At 48.4% G+C, this 21,625-nt stretch overlaps 1 protein-coding gene across 9 annotated transcripts in view; it reads right to left on the bottom strand.

Annotated features, from left to right (window-relative positions):
* Positions 1-21,625, bottom strand: part of FAM135A (family with sequence similarity 135 member A) — a 1,883,908-nt gene that overhangs the window by 113,438 nt on the left and 1,748,845 nt on the right. For all 9 annotated transcript variants that reach the window (XM_069606210.1, XM_069606209.1, XM_069606213.1 and 6 more), the window contains one exon: positions 2,676-2,789. In XM_069606210.1, the coding sequence (XP_069462311.1) occupies positions 2,676-2,789 (114 nt within the window). The remainder of the gene's footprint in view (positions 1-2,675; positions 2,790-21,625) is intronic.

Genomic DNA, 21,625 nt, shown 5'->3' with positions numbered 1-21,625 from the left:
CCCTACAAGAAGCTGGCTACAGCTACAGAACAATATTGGGAAGTCAGATGGAAAAAACTAATTTGAAAGGAAAATGCTAGCAGCTGTCACCACATGTGTCAAAAATGGGCTTTTGCAAACCAAAGAAAATGCCTTTTTTTAAAGTAATATGTTCAACAAAAACCTATCCTTGCCTAGCAATGTGAAAGGGGATTGTGCTGTGAAATATATGTATGAGATGGTTTTATTCAGCAGGTTTTCATCTAATTCAGAGCAAAAATAAATTTAAAAAAATTAAACTGCATTGGCAACCTGGGAGAAATCAGCCCAAAACAGGTTTCTGCTTGGGGGGTGGGGGGGAATGCTAGCAACAGAAGGCCATTCACAGTAGATCCTAACACACAAGTGATAATTGCTACCTTTACAGACTTTGGTCTGTGCTCCAGTCTCTTACAATGGAACTTCAGGGACACCGACCTGTGAAGTCATAAACCTTCAATCAAACTGGGAAACCCCCCTCCACAATGGGCTGAACTGACAGTTGGGGGGGTAGCTGAACAGAAGAAAAAAAAGGACCCAGGGAAGAACAAAGGATGCCCATTTGTCTCCAAAGACTATTTTATAAATAAACCTTTAAGACTTTTATCTTTGCAACAGGACTTCGCAAAAATGTAAAAGTAACAGTTTAAATATGATTTTCGTGGCTTTCAAATAAGATATCTTGGCTGTCAATAGCATGTATGGGACATGAATGCCAGAAGAATGTGAATCATGGGGAAAGGACATATGATGGAACATTAAAAATTAACAGAAATAGTCAACATGATAATATGTACACACACCTAAAGTTATAGAATTTTAGGCTGAATGTTTCACATTAAAAATGACCACAGATTATTAGAAGGGCAAAACAATGTTTTACAGACTGCAGAGTTGGACTGGCATGTTCTGCATTAAGTATTTATGTAAATTGTTAAGATGCCCCAACTATAAAAATGTGCTATTTATGGCAAAACTAGATTTTGGCAAAAAGGACTGTGGATGGCTTTTACCTCATAAAATGCAACTTCATAAACTGGGACTCCTCCTCGAGGAGGCGATTAATTTAGGCTGACCTATCCAAGTCTTGGAGGTAGGCCTAGCACAGTTCTGCCCACGAATAATTCTGTGATGTCACCATGCTCTATATAAAGAGTGGTTGACAGAACTCTGGACACACTCTTCCTGAATTTCCTGCACTGGCGTTCCTGATCTTCCACATCCATCTTGCCAGACTCCAGATCCCACTGGAAAGCCAGAGCATAGCTGATCCTATCCCAGCAAGGCCAAAGCATTGCTGACCATCCGAGCAAGGACCCAATCCTGAAACCCCACTAAAAATCCCAATACCCAAAGGGAGAAGCTGTGGTATTCTTTTTTGGGAGGCATCCTGAAACCAGTCTGGCTTTTGCCCACTAACTGCATGCCCGCTGCCATCCTGTCATCCAGTGACCTGAATTGCCCGCCTGTACTTGCCATCCGGTGACCAGAATTGTCGAGCTGTTTGCTGTAAGGGGTGCCTACCGTGTGGTGATCAGACCCAGTTGGCTGTTCCAAAATTCCAAATCCAAGCGTGGAATGTGAGTATCTCCTCATTCCAGAGAAACACATAGTCTCCCCATCTTTAGCCTTTTGTCTTATTTGGTGAGGGAAGGTCGGATTCTGATTCTGTTCACTGCCTCTTATCCCCGACTACCTGCTGCTTCTTTCTATCCACTCAAAATTCGATTATTTGTGGGTTGAGGGAACATTGCAGGGAGAAACCTTAACTTGGGTGCTAGCTATCCTAATTCAAAAAGTGCTCCTAGTCAATTGTGCTTTGGATATGTTCTACTAGAAGGTTAGCCAAGTGCATTGCTTCCATTTTCATTGTAAGTATCATCCGATTGGTGATTGCTGTCCAATATAAACATTTGTGTGATTTTGTGAATTTTCAAAATAAATAAATATTGTATTTTTCACCAACTGGCCTGGTTCATGGTGCATTGTGACCCAGGGTATTTGTAAAAGGGGGTGTGAGACGGGTCGGGTATCGGCTCAATTTGAATTCATTGAAAGTAAAGAAAAAGCATTCCTATTGAGCGCCACATCACAGGATAAGACCAAGTGTCCTGGTCCGGTGTGTGACACCCGATTGGAATCTTTAACAAAAACAAGGCTTTAAAATGAGTTTAAGATTCCAAAGGCTCGAAGGAAACAATCATGAACTGCATTTGGTTGTCTTGGTCCTCACTGGTACCACAATTACAAAAAGAATTACTCAATGGTGTCTGAAAAAATAATGATACACTTTTGCAAGCATTATACCCCACCGTGGCATAGAATCAATTATCTAGTTAAATGAGGCCTATGCGGTCGCTTCCCACGTCTCAACTCTTACTCTTTCTTTTCACATGCTTTTCCTAAAGGCTCTTTTCCATGAAATTGCCTGGCCTTGTAGGGTTTAGGTTTGTCGGAGTCAAATGGAGCTGCATTGTTTGACCCAAGGGATTCTTAAAGTTAGGAAAGTCCCATTTAGTCAGTCTATCAGCAAAATACAGTTTCCTGGGCTTTCGTCAGAGGACCGTTCCTGTTGGCCTGATAAGGCGTCTGCGAGTTCAAAACCAACAACCCATTTAAATAAATAGGTGGAGGCATACCCGAAACATGGCTCTTACCTGACTGTTTATCCTTCAAAGCAGTTTTGCACATTTCAATGCGGGCAGAGTGGTAAGGAACATATCGATCTTGTAGTGACCCAACTAAGACTACATTTTTGAAGAACTGAAGACCTGCATAGAGAGGGACACAAGTTGAGGTGGTGTGTTCAGAAATACAGTAAAAATACAGTAAAAAAAACAACAAATGGCTTAGTGCATCTTAAACAGCAGTGGGTCAAGTACGATTTTCAGACTTGAGCTGTTCTTTCTAATTACAATAATTAGCATTCGTGCTATTCATAGATTTAGAAAGGTCAAGCATGCAAACATAGTCGAATATATCCCTCAGTCATGATAGAATTGTAGAGACATAAGAAAGATAACATTAAAGAGCTCGGAAAAAGGGATGTCTCAGGGCAATCATTCTGTGCCATCTTGTCCCCCCCACTACCCTGAAACTATATATTTTTTGCGCATTGATGGAATTCTGTAACCTGATAAAGTTGTGATTTATTTTACGAGGCTATAGGAAAAGCTGCAATTACAGTTGTGGTAAAAAAAGAGAGGTTGGAGGGACAGTGCAGCTTGTTATTTCTGTCTGCCCTTCAATTCAGACACTTTACCGGAAGAACAGAAATAAATAGGACAGGGCAACCCGGACCTTGCTTCAGGTAAATACTCAACCCAGCCTGTTTTTCAAGCTGCTCACAGGCATTCATTTCTCTGCTCTGCTAATAACGTGCCAAATAATACGCAAGGTGCAGGTTGCACACCACCAGCAGTGCTGTAGGAACATTTCCCACATCTGCATCTTACACACACGAACACACTATTCCTGTTACACCTCATACAATGCAAATTGCTTCTATTGTGTTCTCCTGCACCCACATAGTTTTCCTTATAAATAAAAGCTCTGTACTGCGGAAGAGATCAGGGTTGTCTATAAAGTTGCCAGATAAAACAGGCGCTAGCCTAAAAAAGGTGATATCTCTGCGAGATCTTATGTGTTTTTTCCCATTTTCTATGAACAAGCTGCATGCTTGTCTCACAGGATCTAACATAACATAATATTTCCCCTCTCAAGGAACACAACAATTAAAATAAGACTGATTCGTTAAATAAACATGGTTTACAGTTATTTGAAAGAACTGCTTGTGTGCCCTTAGGGTGTACACATACGCCCACAGAAATCTAGATCATTAAATCAAACCGAACTCAAAGCATTGACTCTGACATGGCAGCGTCATGCACACACTGATTGGATAAAATACTCTGGTCACTCCACTCCTATAACCGCTTCTGGCCCTTTTGGGCCACTTTCAAGTCCATTTCGTGGTTACGTACTTTTTAAATTTCATGCAATTAACTGCAGCCTTCCACCACTGCTGAGCTTCTGATAACCTGCTTCCATTTGCTAAGGTGAAGTAAGGTGTGATCGAGCCCCCGTCTGGTTTATAGCTACAGCTCTTTTTGCTGTCAATATGTTCGAGTTTCTTTCTAGCAGCATATCATATCTACAGCTTTTATTTAATTTTGGCTTGTTTGTTTGTCATTGATCCATCCCTGTAACACATACAACTTTTATTCAGGAAGGTTTGCATTCCGAATATTTTATAACTAGTGTGAAAGCCCGTGTACACGACCATATTCCGAAGGCAAAAGCTCCCTCTAGTGGTGAGCTGCTCATGAGTGCAGAGGACAAAGTACAGCTGGCCTGATTCCTAAGGCAACAGCTTATTTCCCAAGGCAACAGCTCCTTCTAGTGGTGACAACAGTTGAAGCTGCAGTCTCTACTGTGCATGACTGCATTGGACAAACGTACATCTAGCCTTTTATTATATTGTTTGATGATGACTCAAAGGGAGCTCTCACAGAAGACTACTTGGCAGAATGGCCTCATCACTTGTTCTTAACCAAATTTGCTCTGTGAATGGAATACTGTAGAAAAAAGGTAAATCTCGCTACAGCCAGCAAGTGGCTCTGCATTCTAATGGTGATGATTAAGATTCATCCAAGTGAAAGAACAGAACGTCGATTTATCCTGAATTGCGAATGTGACAACCTTTTCTGTGTGCATCATGTACAAAACTGCCTTTTCAGTAAAATCTGGGGAGAATGCATTGAATGGTACTGTGAATAAATGGCACTTGTTGAGGGTAAGATAGCCAAAGCTTTTTGATTTTATTAACATGAAATAATGTGGGTAATTCGGTTTCTGAAAGGGAGGTCTGTTAATCAGACCCCCTTTCAATATGCTCCATTCCAAAATTACAGTGAACATATGTGCCTTGCTGTATGTAACCTCTATACTGACATCTACAGTGCCAGCTCTGCAGTAGCACAGAGCCGGTTTAAAAGTCACCTGTGCAACCCTGACAGCTTCTGAAATACAAGGTCCCTGGAGGTAGAGTTGGCATTTTTTACTGTCGGCATCCCTAACCTAAATTCTGATAACTGCATGCTTTAGACCGTTTGGTGGCATGTCATTCTTTAAATATAAGCCATGCCTGGGTGTAGCAGGGTGACTATTTAGGACACACAATAATAAAGTCGCAGCAATTTCATATCACACCAGTGCCAGCTTTGTGAGCAGGGCTTCGCTATTACAGGACTGATGTGGATTGGTGTCTGGCTTGACTCTCCACTATAGCTATGTGGAATAATAGCAAGAATGATGCCTCTTTTTGATTCTCCAGTTGGTAGGGCAAAACCCTCCTCTAAGGACACCAGAACGCTCCCCACCACCCCACGGTCATCTCCTGGGAACCATGCTTTGAAGAAAGGCACTGACATGTCAAAGCCAGCCACATAATATGGTGCTGATTACGGAAGTTATCTCTGATGCTAGCAGGTATGGTAAGGAGGCAGAACTAGAGTAACACGAGAGGGACAGTGGGCCTGGGGAAGGGTCCCACCATCTGGCTTTGGGTTAGGATTCTCTTCCTTTCCCTGTCACATCCATTTCCTGCAAGCAAGGTGTCTGGATGTGATGTTATACGGTAAAGTGCACTTATTGCAACTACGATTGAACTCCTTACATCAGGCTTGCTTTGGATCAATCCCGTGTATTTCGAATTTAAAAGGAGAAGGGCACCCCCTCATTCTTTGAATCATTGCTGTACCTCCACAAGAACAAGACACATTCATCTAGACCTCTGTTGAGAATATCGTCAATCCTAGTCTGTTACCTGGGCATGGTTAGAGGACATGGCTCTCCTCTGACAAGATAGAAGGCATCCAAAGCAGAGGAGAGCTAGGCACCCCCAACCATCCCCAGGAAACAGTGGGAATGACTGTTGTTGATCCAAGGCCTCACTGTGGCTGCACTGGAACTGGGACATTGTCACTTGAGGTGAAGGAAACTGTCTAAGTGCTCACTAAACTCCTTGGAGTGGGAGTGCAACTGAAGGGCTCACCTTATCCCGGAGCTTCTAGATTGAGACTCCCAGCAAACCAGAAGTCCAAGAGCAGTTGGAATCCTGTCTCACTGCCTCGAGCCGTCTTTGAACCACTTCCACTGTGTTCAATGTTCTTCGAGCTGACAAAGCATCAATGGAGCAGCTTTTGTCATGTCACAAATTTCGAGCTGCTTACCTGTTACTTGGAGCCATCATTGCTGTACAACCACAGAATAAAACCTGTTGGGGTCCATCGGCTCGAGCTCCTTCTCAATCCAACCTAAGAGCCGGGCCGCACCGCTAGATCAACACAACGGGCCCTGTCTCAACCACAGGAATGTGCATAGAAGCCATGTTTGACACTGTTGGGCACCCAAGACAAAGAAATAAGGTAGTGTGGGGAGGAACCGTCTACTATGAGACCATAGTGAATTTTAAGCCACCCTTCTATGCCTTTTTCTTATAAGAGACCTTCTTGAACATTGTTCATCTTCCCAGATTGTTATTATTCAACAGATTGCATTTTTGTGTTTCTTTTCAGGGGTGGGTTATTGCTTGTGTTTTTAGTTATTTTGATGTTTACTGTAATAGTCTATATTTTGATACAACCTTGATTGCACATTCTTTTACATTTTAGTCTTTGCACTCTTGCTGTTTGCGTTGCTACTGTTATCAGCTTGCATCCCCTCCTGAATATAGAGCCTGCCCTCAGCATACACTACGACACAAGGCGGAGGGGGTACACCTTTCGGACTGTGCCCGTTTCACCTTTTTGATTGGGCTTGCTACTGCTTTGGTAGTGGCGTGGAGCAAAGTAGGTGGCTTAGCCACTACTCATCCCCATATGTCTGCAGAGCAGTAGTCATTTCGACACAGGTACTGTGACAAATCCCTGGAGGTCGTCACTCCGCCCTCCCTCCCCCAGGGGGATCCCCTGCCCATGAGGGAGATGAGGCCACTACCCGATAGTCCCCCTGGGAGTGGTCATCAGCAGGGGGATCTCATGGGGAGGGAAACCCGCCGTCTGACTAGTGATGACCTGGTATCCCCATAACCCACCTTACCCTGACACACCTTCGTACTCCCATGTCTTTGTAGTGCTATCAGTATAGGAAGCACTGTGACGAGCAAGAATGTCTGTTCCGCAAAGGAAGAATATCCCATAAGTATTGAGAGAATGAAGAGGCGCAGAGCCATGCAGATGGCCCCTCAGAACCAAGTGAGCATTCTAGCTACATCAGGGGCGGTACGGAACAACCTGTCAATAAAAGCGAATTCGGACAACCAATGGAGGAGCCATGAGCAGGGGAGCGGAGCAGCAAGAGGTTGAAACACGGTACACCGGGACGCACGAGAAGTGGGCATGGCGTCCGGCGCGGGTCTTAAGTCGGAAGACCTACCTAAAGGCTGGCGAAGCAGGAGTCTGAGTATGCAAAGCAGGTGTAACGCATCCTCTTGGAGAGACTCGACAAAAGCGAGGGAGCAGAGACCAGGTATCCGTCACAGTGTCCCAGATAGCCACGGAAGCCTTGAGAAGCCTGCAGTGTAAAAGACTCCCAGTCTGAGCAGAACCTTTGCGGACCAGAGAGAAACGTGCGTGGGTTACTGGGAAGACATTAAGAACCCCAGAGGGCTGTAGCCAACACAGGATTGGGACAGAGAGTCAAAGCCTCCCTGCTGGGGCTGGCAAGAGAACCTATGGAACTGTGAGACCAGTGGGGGTAAACCGGATAAGGGAATTCTTGAAAAGGGGTCAGCAGGAGGACCTCAACCTGAAATCAGAGATTAAGGAGGGAGGCAGAGTACTTATTCCTCATCCCAGTTGGAAAGAGGACACATGGGAACAACAAAGAAAGGGCGGAGATCCACACAAACAAGAATAGATAAAATACCTGAGAACACCACCATACTTGGCAGGTTAGTGAACCAAGTTGGTCCCAGCTGGGGGGGAAGGGAGATATACCACCTGGAACTGTGAACTGTGTGAAAGAGCCTAAAAAGGGCCTGGGGAATGCAGTCATTCCTCCAACGTCTGTGAAGTGTGACAAAATCCCAAGAAGGGCCTGGGCAAGGGAGTCATTCCTCCTACCACAGTGAAGCCAAGTGAGATCAGGGGAAAGAAGCCATAACCTCTGGTATTGTGTACAGAGAAACCAAGTAAAAGAAGGCCCCGGCAATAGAGTCATTTTTTGGCATTGTGAGCGTTTTGAAAGTAAGAATACCTGGCAAAGGGAGGCATTCTCCAGGAACCCAATAGTGAGGAAACTATGGGCAATAAGGAATGATATTTCTATAAGTTGGAACTTTTCAGTTTGAATCGAGAACTTTACAGCAACTCAATCTGGAACTTTGTGTTGCATCCTGGAAAGGAATTGAGACCTGGATAAAGGAGTCATTCTCTCAGGCACATTTCCCAACTGCCAACTGGAACTATAATCAAGTGTCCAGAAGAAGGGAGTCATTCTTCTGGACCAAGACGACCCAGTATCTCTCTAGTTTAATAGTGTAAGGGATAGAAGTATGCATTTTGACAAATAACGGTGGACTCTTTATTTACTTTGACATTCTGACAGATGCCATAGTTCTTTATTTGAGGCAGGGAAACCCCTACAGTTAGGGAGAGAGAGGTGTCCTCTTTATTTTTGTAGCAAATAAAGGTTTTCCCCAACAATCATGCCACCTGTGTGGCAGTCTTCTCCTTCTGCACCTTTACAGTACCTCCATTGTCGCACCAAGAGAATGCAGAGGGGAGTTTATACAGTCATATTTCTTCCTTTTTCAAAGTTCCTCCCCGCTAATTTGGCAAGTTCCATCTGTCTGCCTCATTTCTGACGTCTATATAATCTTTTCTTTTAAACTTTATTTAGTACAGTGCATGACATACTTCCTATGAAACACATATCTACATCTTTATATCACCAACAGCATTGAGCTTTGTTGTTGACATACATTTAAGCATAAGAACAAGTTACTTTCTTACCTGGTAACGTTCTTTCGATGGGATGGTCCGACGACGTATTCCATATCTATGACAGGTAATCACCACAGTTGTGCTGCTTCGGAAACTTTTTTCGGCTTCGGCGTCTGCGTCCTGCGTCGATGACGTCGATGCGCCGTCGTCGAGGACCTCCTCCGACGTCCGACGTCATCTGATGTGATAAGTAGGACGCATGACACCCGTAGCCTCAGTTGTAGTTTTTTCCCCCAGAACGTGTGACATTAGTCTACTGCCAGTCAGACACAAAGCCTTGCGGAACGTAAGCTGCAATCGCAAAAGAAATTCTGCAGCGGGGAAGGTAGGGAGGGAGCGATATGGAATACGTCGTCGGACCATCCCATCGAAAGAACGTTACCAGGTAAGAAAGTAACTTGTTCTCCGAGGGGATTGGGTCCTCCGACGTATTCCATATCTATGACAGACTCCTAAAGCAGTACCAGAGCAAGGAGGAGGGAAAGAATTTAGAATTAAAATTTAGAATTGCCAATCAAATAGCAGAGCAAAGGACCGCCTTGCCAAAGGCCAGATCCTGTCCTCGGATGGAATCGAGGGAATAGGGACGTACAAATGTATGTACTGAAGCCCAGGTGGCTGCATCACAGATGTTGCGAATAGGAACACCCCTCTGCAGGGCAGAAGATGCAGCCATACCCCTGGTAGAATGGGCCCGCAAGCCAGCCGGTGGGTCCTTACCCGCCAAGCGGTAACACTCTGAAATGGCCAAAATAATCCAGCGAGACAAAGTCTGTTTCGTCACAGCTTGTCCCAAACGCTTTCCAGCGTAACCAATAAAGATTTGATCGTCCACTCTGACCCGGGACATGCGTGAAACATAAAAGCTTAAAGCTCTCCTAGGATCAAGCCTATGGAGCCTCTCCTCTTCGTTACCAGGATGCGGAGGAGGATAGTGTGCCGGAAGAACAACCTTCTGGGCCAAATGAAATTCCGTCGCTACCTTCGGAAGAAAAGAAGGACTGACTCTAAGGACAACCCTGTCCTTATGGAAAACAGTGAAGGGAGGCTTAACTGAAAGTGCCTGTAACTCACTCACTCTGCGAGCGGAAGTGACCGCAACTAAAAATACAGTTTTAAGAGTCAACAGTCTCAAAGGACAAGAGTGCAAAGGCTCAAAAGGAGCACCCGTTAGAAACCTGAAAACAAGGTTTAAATCCCAACTGGGCACCAGGAAAGGTGACGGAGGGAACACATTAGTGAGCCCTTTCAGAAACTGTGAAATGAAAGGGATTTTAAAATAGGAACACTCTTCAGACGAGCGCTTAAAGATGGACAGCGCTGCCAGGCAACCTTTAATGGTACCCACTTGCAAGCCCCTGTGGGCCAAAGAAAGTAACAAGGACAGAACCATGGGGATGTCACATGCAAAAGGATCCACATTCTGAACTCTGCACCAGTCGCAGAACTTACGGCAACGGTACAGAGACTTTGTTGCTGGCCGTCGGTCCGAGAGCAACACCTCCATCACGTCTTCAGGGAGGTCCCAATCCTTATACCTCAACCTTTCAGAAGCCAAGCGTGAAGATTGAGGGATCTGACCTCTGGATGGAGAACCTGACCCCCCTCCCGTGAGAGCAGATCGTCTCGGTAGGGAAGACGACGTGGAGGGTAGATGGACAAGTCGAGAAGGTCCGGGTACCACATCCTCCGAGCCCACATCGGAGCAATGAGGATCATCCGGGAACCGAACTTCCGTAACCTCCGCAGCACTTGCGGGATGACGGTACTGGAGGAAACGCATACAGCAGTGGGAATGACCACTCCACCACAAACGCGTCTCCTAAGGCTCCTTTTGGAGGAAATTCCTGCGAGCAGAACCTCTCGCACTTCCGGTTGACACTGGAGGCGAATAGATCCACTTGAGGGGTCCCCCAAAGGGCGAAGATCTCCAGGAGAATTTCCTGAGCCAACTCCCACTCGTGAGAGATCGTGCTCTGCCTGCTCAGAGCATCCGCCGTCACGTTTTCGTCTCCGGCCAGATGAACTGCCGAGATCGAAACTTCCTGCTGGATGGCCCAGAACTCGAGCTGCATTGCCTCCCTGCACAGAGGAAGCGACCCTGCCCCCCACCTTTTTGTTGAGGTAGTGCATGGCCACTGTGTTGTCCGTCAGGATCAGGACATTCTTTCCTCGCACAGTCGGCAGAAAAGCCTTCAGGGCTAGCCTGACGGCCCTCAGCTCCAACAGATTGATATGGAGTCTGGACTCCGACGGAGACCAACGACCGCTGACTGTCAGCTCGTTGGCATTATCTCCCCGTCCCGTGAGGGATGCATCCGTCCCAATCGTCACCTCTGGCCAGGGAAGCCAAAACGGAGCCCCCTTCATCAAGTTGCCTTCGACGGCCCACCACAGAAGGTCCTGGGTGACCGAGGGCGGCACCTGAACCGGGTCCGACATCCTGCCGGAGGACTGTGACCATTGCATCTTGAGTGCCCACCGCAAAGATCTCATCCGCAGGCGAGCCTCTGGCACCAGAAGAATGCAGGATGCCATGAGGCCGAGCAACCTCAAGAACTCAAATGCTGGGAGCATCTGGGCATGCTGAAACTTGTGCACCATCTGCTGAATGTGAAGAGCCCTCACCTGGGGAGGAAAACACTGCCCCAGGGAAGTGTCAAGCACTGCTCCGATGTACTGGAGCCGCTGTGTTGGCGTCAAATGGGACTTCTTTAAATTGAGGGAGAAGCCCAGCCTGTGAAGGGAGTGGCATGTGACTGACAGATGATCCAGGACCTGCTCGGGAGAGCGCGCCCTGATCAATTAATCGTCCAGGTAGGGGTAGACGTGAATCCCCCCTTGCCTGAGATGTGCTGCCACCACTACCATGAGCTTGGTGAAAACCCTCGGGGCGGAGGTCAATCCGAACGGCAGGACCCGAAACTGAAAGTGCGAGTCGCCAACCGCGAACCTCAGGTACTTCTTGTGCTTGGGATGGATCGGCACATGGAAGTAAGCATCCTTGAGGTCGAGAGACACCAACCAGTCCTGAAGCTGAAGGGCCTGGAGGACTTGAGAGAGAGTAACCATCTTGAACTTGTCCTTCCTGAGGAGTTTGTTCAAACCGCGCAAGTCGATGATGGGTCTCAATCCCCCGTCTTTCTTCGAAATCAAAAAATAAGGGGAATACCATCCCTTGTTCCTCTCCGCTACAGGCACCAGTTCTATGGTGCCTTTCTCCAGCAGGGCTTGAATTTCCTGCGCAAGGAGCGGATCCGGACTCTTCAAAGAGAGGTTCCCTGGTGGATTGTCGTGAGGCCTCTGCCGAAAGGGAAGACAGTAGCCGTGGGTTATGATCTCCAGAACCCACACATCTGAAGTAATGGCACGCCACTCTACAAGATGCTGCGCCAGCCTTCCCCCAACCGGCGAACCATGGGACATGGCCTCATGACTGAGTGGTAGCGGCTGCGGCGTTACCTGAGGGCAAAGAGGCAACTGCCCGAGCGGCCTTGGCACCACGGGTACCCTGTCGTCCACCTCTGGTACCCCTGCGTTGGCCTCTTTGACTGCTAGCTCCTCTCGCTTTACTGAAGGACGAGTAACAGCGAAAGGAACCACCCCTCCATTGCTGTCTCCTAGGACGAAAAGGCAGAGGTTGGCGAACTGCAGCGCTCAACGACTTCGCTGCAGCTTTGGAGGTCTGCAACCTCTCAAGGCTCTCGTCAGCCTTGCTGCCAAAAAGGTGTTCACCGTCAAAGGGCATGTTGAGGAGCCGGGACTGCACATCAGGAGCAAACCCCGACTTCCGCAACCACGCAAACCTGCGTATCACGGTGCTCGCCGCCATGGACCTACTGACGCATTCAGCCATGTCCAAACCCGACTGAACGGACTCACACATGGCATCCTTACCATCCTGGACCATAGCAAGGAAACCATCCTGTTCGTCCCCTTCGGGAATATGTTCAGCCGCTAACGCAACACAGTTCCACAGAGTGGGTGTGAAACGAGACAAGGCACATATGGAGTTGGCCGCCTGAAGCGCCATACCACCCGAAGAAAACACTTTCTTCGCCCAGCCATCAAAACGTTTGTCGTCCCTATCAGGAGGGATGGTAGGGTACGACGCCTGCTTTGGCCGTGGCCGCCTGCACCACCAAACTCTCCGGAGTGGGGTGCCTGGTCAAGTAGCAGGGGTCGCTACTGGCTGGACGGTATTTTCGCGACAAGGACCTGCCCACCGCCGGGAGACTCTCCGGAGCAGTCCAAGCTGCCGCCTCCCTTCTCTGTAGAGCCAAATGAAACGGCAGTACCGGGTCAGTTGGGGGACCAACATCAAGGATGTCCGTGAGATCATCCTGCACAAACTCCCCTGGGGGAGCAGACCATCCCAAGTACTCGGAGACCATAGCCATAAGGCGCCGGTACGAGGAATCGGCATGAGAGCCAGGCTCAGGCCTACAAAACTCCACCTCCGGAGAGGTGTCCAGTCCACTGGCATCATGCAGTGACTGCTTCAAATCGTCAAATTGGCTATGGCCCGAGACCATCTCATCTGGAACCTGACTAGGAACCAGGCCATCAGAATCCTCATCCACCTCCAAAATATATTCCAGGTGGTGAAAAGAAGGCACCCGAGAGTGCTTGCTCTTAACCAGAGCCTTTCTAGGGGGTTCCCCCGTGCCACGGGGTACCTCCGACACCCCGGCCTCGAAAGGCATCGAGGGCGTTGAGTGAATCGGCGCTGGCGTCGAGAGAACAGGCATCGGCGCCGAGAGGATCGGTGTCGAGTAAATCGGCGTCAACGTCAGATGCAGCGCCGCCAGCATCGACGGCGTCGACACAGTCCTCGAAGCCGGAGCTCCGAGCGTGTCCTTCGACGACCTGAGCGTCCACGGCTTCGACGACTTCCTCCGAGCCGGAGCCTCGAGAAAGCCTGTCGACGCCATCGACGCCTCAGGCGTCGATGTCTTCCTCGAAGACAATACAGGTACACACGGTCTCGAACGCGTCGAGGACCGGGACCTGGACCTGGAACGGGTACGTCGAGAACGAGTCCCCTTGTCCGAACAGGACCTCTCCCGTGACTCGTGCCGACCACTCTTGCGAGCGGTGTCTCTTGACCTCTCACGGCCGACCCCACTCGGGGGCGCGGACGGCTTAGTACCCTGCGACTCGAGAATCGACAGCATTTTCTTCCCGAATGAAGCCCATTCCTCCGGTGTCGCACGGCTGGTGGGGTAAGCGACGTGCCGGGCACAGTCCTCAGAAGAGGACATGGAAAGCGACCGCTGTCGGCGCTTCCGAGAATGCCTCGAAGAGGCCGAGGAGTGGCGAGACCGACTCCTAGAAGGAGACCCACGAGACTTCCGACGACGACGCGGAGAGTCACCTCTCGAACCATCTGTCGAAAGCCCCGCAGACTTCGACTTCTGGGGCTTGGACACCCGACATACCGACAACAACTTCTTACGTTCCCGTAAGGCTTCGGACGTGAGCGACTGGCAGTGGATACAGTCATCCGTGTCGTGGGCCTCCCCGAGGCACCCAAGGCAGGCGTCGTGCGAGTCCGTCACCGACATCTTGGACCCACACTGGGGAATGGAGTCATTCCCTCGAGTAAAGATCCAAACTAACAACTGGAACTAGGATCCACTGTCCAGAAAAAGGGAACTATTCTTCCAGACCAAGAACATCCAGTACCTAGAGGAGGCTTTTTGACACACAACATTGGGCTATTGATTTACATGGGTATCCTGGCCGAAACCTTAGTATTTTAGTTGAGGTAGGGAAACCTCTCTTAGAGTTAGGGAAAGGTAGGTTTTCTCTTTCTCCTCCTCCTGCACCCACACAATATATATTGTCTCTAATAATGCAGCGCTTCACTGCCTTGGTTCCACATAATGGACCTCATTTCAAGTTTGGAGGATTTGCCATTAGTAAATCCCACAAACAGACTCTGCATTCCTTCTGTGTTACCGTCTCTGAACTGGAGGCAAATCCACTAGATTCCGAGGTGATGTTTTCCCCATTATGACTCCCACTGGATTTTACTAGGGTTTGGAGGAATTACGGCCGGTGGCAATTCTGCTATTTTTTGGAGGTAAAGTTTAGGAAATGCCTCGAGCTATGCGCTGGTGTTATTTCCCTCCATTTCTTTTGTTCCAAATATGGAATTTGGCGGTGCTGTAAAAGTGGCAGTAATTTCATTACCTGCAGATTTATTCTTGCCCCACCAAACACATAATGAGGCCCACTGTCTTCCCATCACTTTGCTGACTTCTGTTGGTTTGGAGCATATAATCCTGCTGACACCATATGTGCCAAAGCATTGCTAATAGAAAGGAGAGAGAGGACATTGAAAAGCAGGATACTGGACTGATATTGCAACTGGTAATAGATGTGGCACGAAACTGCTAAAGTTTACATTACGTTCTGTTATAGCAACCAATGTGGGGTTGTTACGGAAGACACTGGCCAATCAAGTTGGGGGAGGTGCTCCCTGGAAACTAGCTAGACCCCTTCTCCCCCCATGGTGTTTCTCAAGGGCACTCCTCTTTCAAAAATAAAATATTGTATTTGAGCAGGCATCTGAGGGGCATTCAAGTGCTCCTTTTCTGACCATACCCCTGCTCCCTGTGTGCCGTACCTCCTCACTCGCTTGCTCAAAAGTTGCCATTGGTGGGCTTTGACTGCCCTGTCACTGTGAGACCAGATCCACCGGAAGCCCTGTTAGCATGCCTCATATAGTCAATGACCTGTGGCGGCTTCCATTCTTGTTCTCAAATAAACAATGTCTCATCAGCTACAGGTGGTTCCCACTATTTAAATTGCTGCCCAACCACCCCCACACCCTTTTTTAATAAAATCAAAGGGTTAATAAAAGCATTCAGAGGGTATTTCAGAGGCAGGCAACAACATGTTCAAGCGCACGGAGCTGATGGCAGGGAGCAGCTCACTGTGGGGAATGACAAACCCCATTAAAATGGGAGCATGCATCTGGCTATAGGGGAGTTGGAAGCTCGATTTACCACAGAAAGTTAGTGCATCAACTTTTTGTTCTATAACAAACACCTAGAATGTTGCAGAAGATGGAAAGACAGTCGTGTTGAGGCAGCTGCCGACTAAATGCACCCAGAGCAACAACACGGTTTTCTCTTTTTGTTCTGTTCAAAGTTCACTCTATGGAAGTCAATGCTTCGGACTGAAATGCTGTACATAAACAATAAACACACGTACACTTTTTTTTACCAAATCCCCATCTTCAAGTAGTCCTTTACTTTAAGTTCGTATAACTATTTCTTTAATGCACCATCTAGCTTGCAGTAAAATCTGGTGTTTTCAATGCTTACAAACGGTGATTTAAGTGGGGTGCAAAATCGAGAGGTGTCTCCTACAAGTGGGATGACCTGAATGTTAGGTCGTAAACTAAGGGGAGCACCGCCCAACCCCAGCAATACTCCATGAGACCCTGCGAGCATGTACAACGTCTTGTTTACCTAAATGCTAAATCCTTTATTCAAGTCTCTTGAAACTCTCTTTCAGTCTAATTATTCAGCTCCCCTCGATTACCGAAGTCTCCTGAAGTAAAGTTTCAGATTAAGGAGGCACACACCAGGGACATTGGGCCTCATTACGAGTGCGGCGGTAGGGGGGTTAACTGCACCGGTAAGGATGCCGGTGCCGTTAACTCCCTACCGCCGCATTCCGAGGTCCCTTAGCGGATCCCACTAAGGCTGGCTGGTTGGTTATAGCAGCCGCCCTTAGCGGGAGCCGCTAAGGGACCAGGGAGCTAATAACGGGCCCGCTATTTGCGGGCCCGTTATTAGCTCCTTCCCCATTCCCATTGAGCCTTATGGGGGCTCGAATGGGAATAATGATAATAATTTCGCATTTATATAGCTCTACGAACCCTCAGGTATCTGAGCGCTGCTTATTATTACCCACGGTGTGTGGTGCTCATTTATCGACCTCGGAAGGATGAAAGGCTGAGTGTGACCCTGCTGGGATTCGAACCTGCCTTAGCAAGCTCTGCACTGATGTCAAACAGAGCGCTCTACTCGCTGTGCCACTTGACCGGCTGGAATGGGGAATGGTTTTCAATATGGGGACTTACCGGGTCCTCCAAGGTTGGAATGACCCGGTAAATCCCCATTCCGACTACCCAGACCCGGACACGGGTTTGGAGGCAGCCATGGCACTAATAGCGCCATGGCTGCCTCCAAACTCGTAATGACCCCCCATTGTATGGATTGCTTATGGGAGACAGGATAATGCCCCTGCAGCACCCTAGATCAGGAGCTTTTTTTGGAGACTGCCAGAGCTGAGCCCCATCTTGTTCTGTCCCATTTAAAGCCCTACTTGCAAACATTCCATCTAAACCCTAGTTTGAAAATGTGAATAGTATCATGCTGGATCAAATTGCTGATACATTCCTGCAGTTGTGAAGCAGTTCATTATTATGACATCAGACCCTTCCATATATAATTGATTAACTGTGAGAATGAATATCTTTCGAAGTATATCAAGTCACTATCCAGACTATCATATTTCTAAAAGGTATTGTGATGTGAAAAACAAACTCGCTTAATACCGAAAGCTAGCACTTACAAACCATTAGCCAAAAAGCTGAGTATTACACCAGTCAGTGTGATGGAGTGCTGGAGTAGCTGCGGTCAATGGCTAGCAATCTGGGCAACTGCTCCTCCTGCAGACCATCATTATAATAAGGCCAATACTCATTAGTTGCACGACGGGGCTTGCGGAGACATGTTTTTATCACAGTAGACGTTAGAGTGGCCTTCTGATGGCACAGCAAAGAAGAGATCTTTCCATAGTTTTTGGGACTTTCGCTGATGGGAAATCTTAGTGCCAACGCATAAACCTTTTGAGCAGGAATCAAGTTTTCAGTGCCAAGTGCAGTTAGATCACCATGTCCAGGTTTTCTTGCTGGCATTCTGGCAGTTACAGTCCTGTAATTAGTATGAGAAAGGCAAACTACATCTAAGAAAAAAAGTTATGCTGCCTGAACTAATCCATAGAGGCGTATGTTATGAGGAAGTATACGTTACTGACTCTCCACAGGCCCTTTACTGACTCTCCACAGGCCTTTTAGTCTTCCAGAGGGAGCTGCATGTGTGATTATATATGCTCTTATTAAATATATTGTATACCGCTAACATGCCACTTCATAGCTGCCCTAGGGTGCTTGCTGCAAACATGCAGCAGAACAAGTTACTCTCTTACCTGGTAATGTTCTTTCGATGGGATGGTCCGACGACGTATTCCATATCTATGACAGTAATCGCCACAGCTGTACTGCTTCAGAAAGTGTTCGGCGTCTGGGTCCTGCGTCAATGGCGTCGATACGCTGTCCTCGATGGCCTCCGTCGAGCCGACGTCACCGGATGTTATAAGTAGACTCACAACGCCTGTAGCCTCAGTTGTAGTTTTTTCCCCCAGAACGTGTGGCACCAAACTACTGCCAGTATGACCACAGAAAGCCTTGCAGAAACGTAAGCTGCAATCGCATAAGAGATTCTGTAGCAGGGCAGGTAGGGAGGGAGCGGTATGGAATACATCATTGGACCATCCCATCGAAAGAACGTTACCAGGTAAGAGAGTAACTTGTTCTTCGAGGGGATTGGGTCCTCCGACGTATTCCATATCTATGACAGATTCCCAAAGCAGTACCAAAGTATGGAGGAGGGAAAAAGAATTCAGAATATAGAAATTTAGAATATCCAATCAAATTGCAAAGTAAAGGACCGCCTTGCCAAAGGCCAGATGTTGCCCATGGATGGAATCTAGGGAGTAGTGTCGTAGAAAAGTATGGACCGAAGCCCAAGTGGCTGCTTCACAAATGTTTCAAATAGGAACGCCCCTCTGCAGGGCAGTAGAGGCATCCATACCCCTAGTAGAAGGGGCCCGTAAGCCAACCGGAGGGTCCTTAACCGCCAAGCGGTAATATTCAGAAATTGCCAAGATAATCCATCTAGATAAAGTCTGCTTAGTAACAGCTTGTCCCAAACGCCTTCCAGCGTAACCTATAAAGAGCTAATCGTCCAATCTGACCCAGGACATGCGTGAAATGTAGAAACTTAAAGCTCTCCTAGGATCCAACCTATGGAGCCTCTCCTCTTCCTTACCAGGATGCGGAGGAGGATAAAATGCCGGAAGAATGACTTTCTGGCTTAAATGAAATTCCGAGACAACTTTCGGAAGAAAGGAAGGAAGGACGAACTCTAAGGACAACCCTGTCCTTATGAAACACAGTGAAGGGTGGCTTAACTGAAAGTGCCTGCAACTCACTCACTCTGCGAGCATAAGTGACCAACTAAAAATACAGTTTTAAGGGTTAACAGTCTCAGAGGACAAGAATGTAAAGGCTCAAATGGAGCACCCATTAGGAATTTTAGAACCAGGTTCAAATCACAACCAGGCACCTGGAAAGGTAATGGCGGAAACACATTTTTGAGGCCCTTGAGAAACTGAGAAATTAAAGGAATTTTGAAATAAGAACACTCCTCCGACGAGCACTTAGATATGGACAGCGCCGCCAGGTAACCTTTAATGGTACCCACTTGCAGGCCCTTGTGGGCTAACGAAAGCAAAAAAGACAGAACCACAGGAATGTCACATGGAAAAGGATCCACATTCTTAACCCTGCACTAGTCGCAGAACTTTCTCCAACGGCAACGGTACAGGGACTTGGTTGCAGGCCGTCTGGCCGAAAGCAACACCTCCATCACGTCTTCAGGGAGGTCCCAATCTTTATACCTCAATCTTTCAGAAGCCAAGCGTGAAGGTTGAGGGATCTGACCTCTGGATGGAGAACCTGACCCCCCCCCCTCCCGTGAGAGCAGATCGTCTCGGTAGGGACGACGATGTGGAGGGCAGATGGACAAATCGAGAAGGTCCGGGTACCACGCTCTCCGGGCCCATGCCGGAGCAATGAGGATCATCCGGGAACCGAACCTCCGTAACCTCCGCAGCACTTGCGGGATGACGGGGACTGGAGGAAACGCATATAGAAGTGTGAAGGACCACTCCACCACGAACGCTTCTCCTAAGGCTCCTCTTGGAGGAAATTCCCGTGAGCAGAACCTTTCGCACTTCCGGTTAACAATGGAGGCGAAGAGATCCACTTGACGGGGTACCCCAAAGGGCGAAGATCTCCACGAGAATATCCTGAGCCAGCTCTCACTCGTGAGAGATCGCGCTCTGCCTGCTCAGAGTATCCGCTGTCTCGTTTTTGTCTCCGGGCAGATGAACCGCCGAGATCGAAATTTCCTGCTGGATGGCCCAGAACCAGAGCTGCATCGCCTCCTTGCACCGAGGAAGTGACCCTGTGCCCCCTTTTTGTTGAGGTAGTGCATGGCCACTGTGCTGTCCGTCAGAATCAAGACATCCTTTCCTCGCACAGTTGACAGAAAAGCCTTCAGGGCAAGCCTGACGGCCCTCAGCTCCAACAGATTGATATGGAGTCTAGACTCCGACAGAGACCAACGACCGCTGACTGTCAACTCGTTGGCATGAGCTCCCCATCCCGTGAGGGATGCGTCTGTCACGATCGTCATCTCCGGCCAGGGTAGCCAAAATGGAGCCCCCCCTCATCAGATTGCCATCGAGGGCCCACCACAGAAGGTCCTGGGCGACCGAGGGCGGCACCTGAACGGGGTCCGACATCCTGCCGGAGGACTGTGATCACTGCATCTTGAGAGCCCATTGCAGAGATCTCATCCACAACCTGGCCTCTGGCACCATATGAATGCAGGATGCCATGAGGCCAAGCAACCTCAAGAACTCGAATGCCGGGAGACTCTTGGCATGCTGAAACTTGTGCACCATCTGCTGAATGTGATGAGCCTTCACCTGGGGAGGAAAACACTGCCCCAGGAACGTGTCGAGCACTGCTCTGATGTACTGGAGCCGCTGAGTTGGCGTCAAGTGGGACTTCTTTAAATTGAGGGAGAAGCCCAGCTTGTGAAGGGAGTGGCAGGTGACGGACAGATGATCCAGGACTTGCTCGGGAGAGCACGCCCTGATCAACCAATCGTCCAGGTAGGGGTAGACGTGAATCCCCCCTTTCCTAAGATACGCTGCCACCACCACCATGAGCTTGGTGAAGACCCTCTGGCGGAGGGCAATCCGAACGGCAGGACCTGAAACTGAAACTGCGAGTCGCCAACCGCGAACCTCAGGTACTTCTTGTGCTTGGGATGGATCGGCACATGAAAGTAAGCACCCTTGAGGCCGAGAGACACCAACCAGTCCTGAAGTTGAAGGGCCTGGAGGACTTGAGAAAGAGTAACCATCTTGAACTTGTCCTTCCTGAGGAGCTTGTTCAAACTGCGCAGGTCCATGATGGGTCTCAATCCCCCGTCTTTCTTTGAAATAAAAAAATAAGGGGAATATCATCCCTTGTTCCTCTCTACTACATGCACCAGTTCGATGGCGCCTTTCTCCAGCAGGGATTGTATTTCCTGCGCAAGGAGCGGATCCGGACTCTTCAAAGAGAGGATCCCTGGTGGATTGTCGTGAGGCCTCTGCCGAAAGGAAGACAGTAGCCGTGGGCTATGATCTCCAGAACCCACACATCTGAAGTAATGGCA

The sequence above is a fragment of the Ambystoma mexicanum genome, chromosome 4p, assembly GCF_040938575.1.
Source record: "Ambystoma mexicanum isolate Mex_15411 chromosome 4p, UKY_AmexF1_1, whole genome shotgun sequence".
NCBI classification, from domain to species: Eukaryota; Metazoa; Chordata; class Amphibia; order Caudata; family Ambystomatidae; genus Ambystoma; species Ambystoma mexicanum.
The sequence above is the reverse complement of the archived record's forward strand: the minus strand, read 5'-3'. Positions and strand labels throughout refer to the sequence as shown.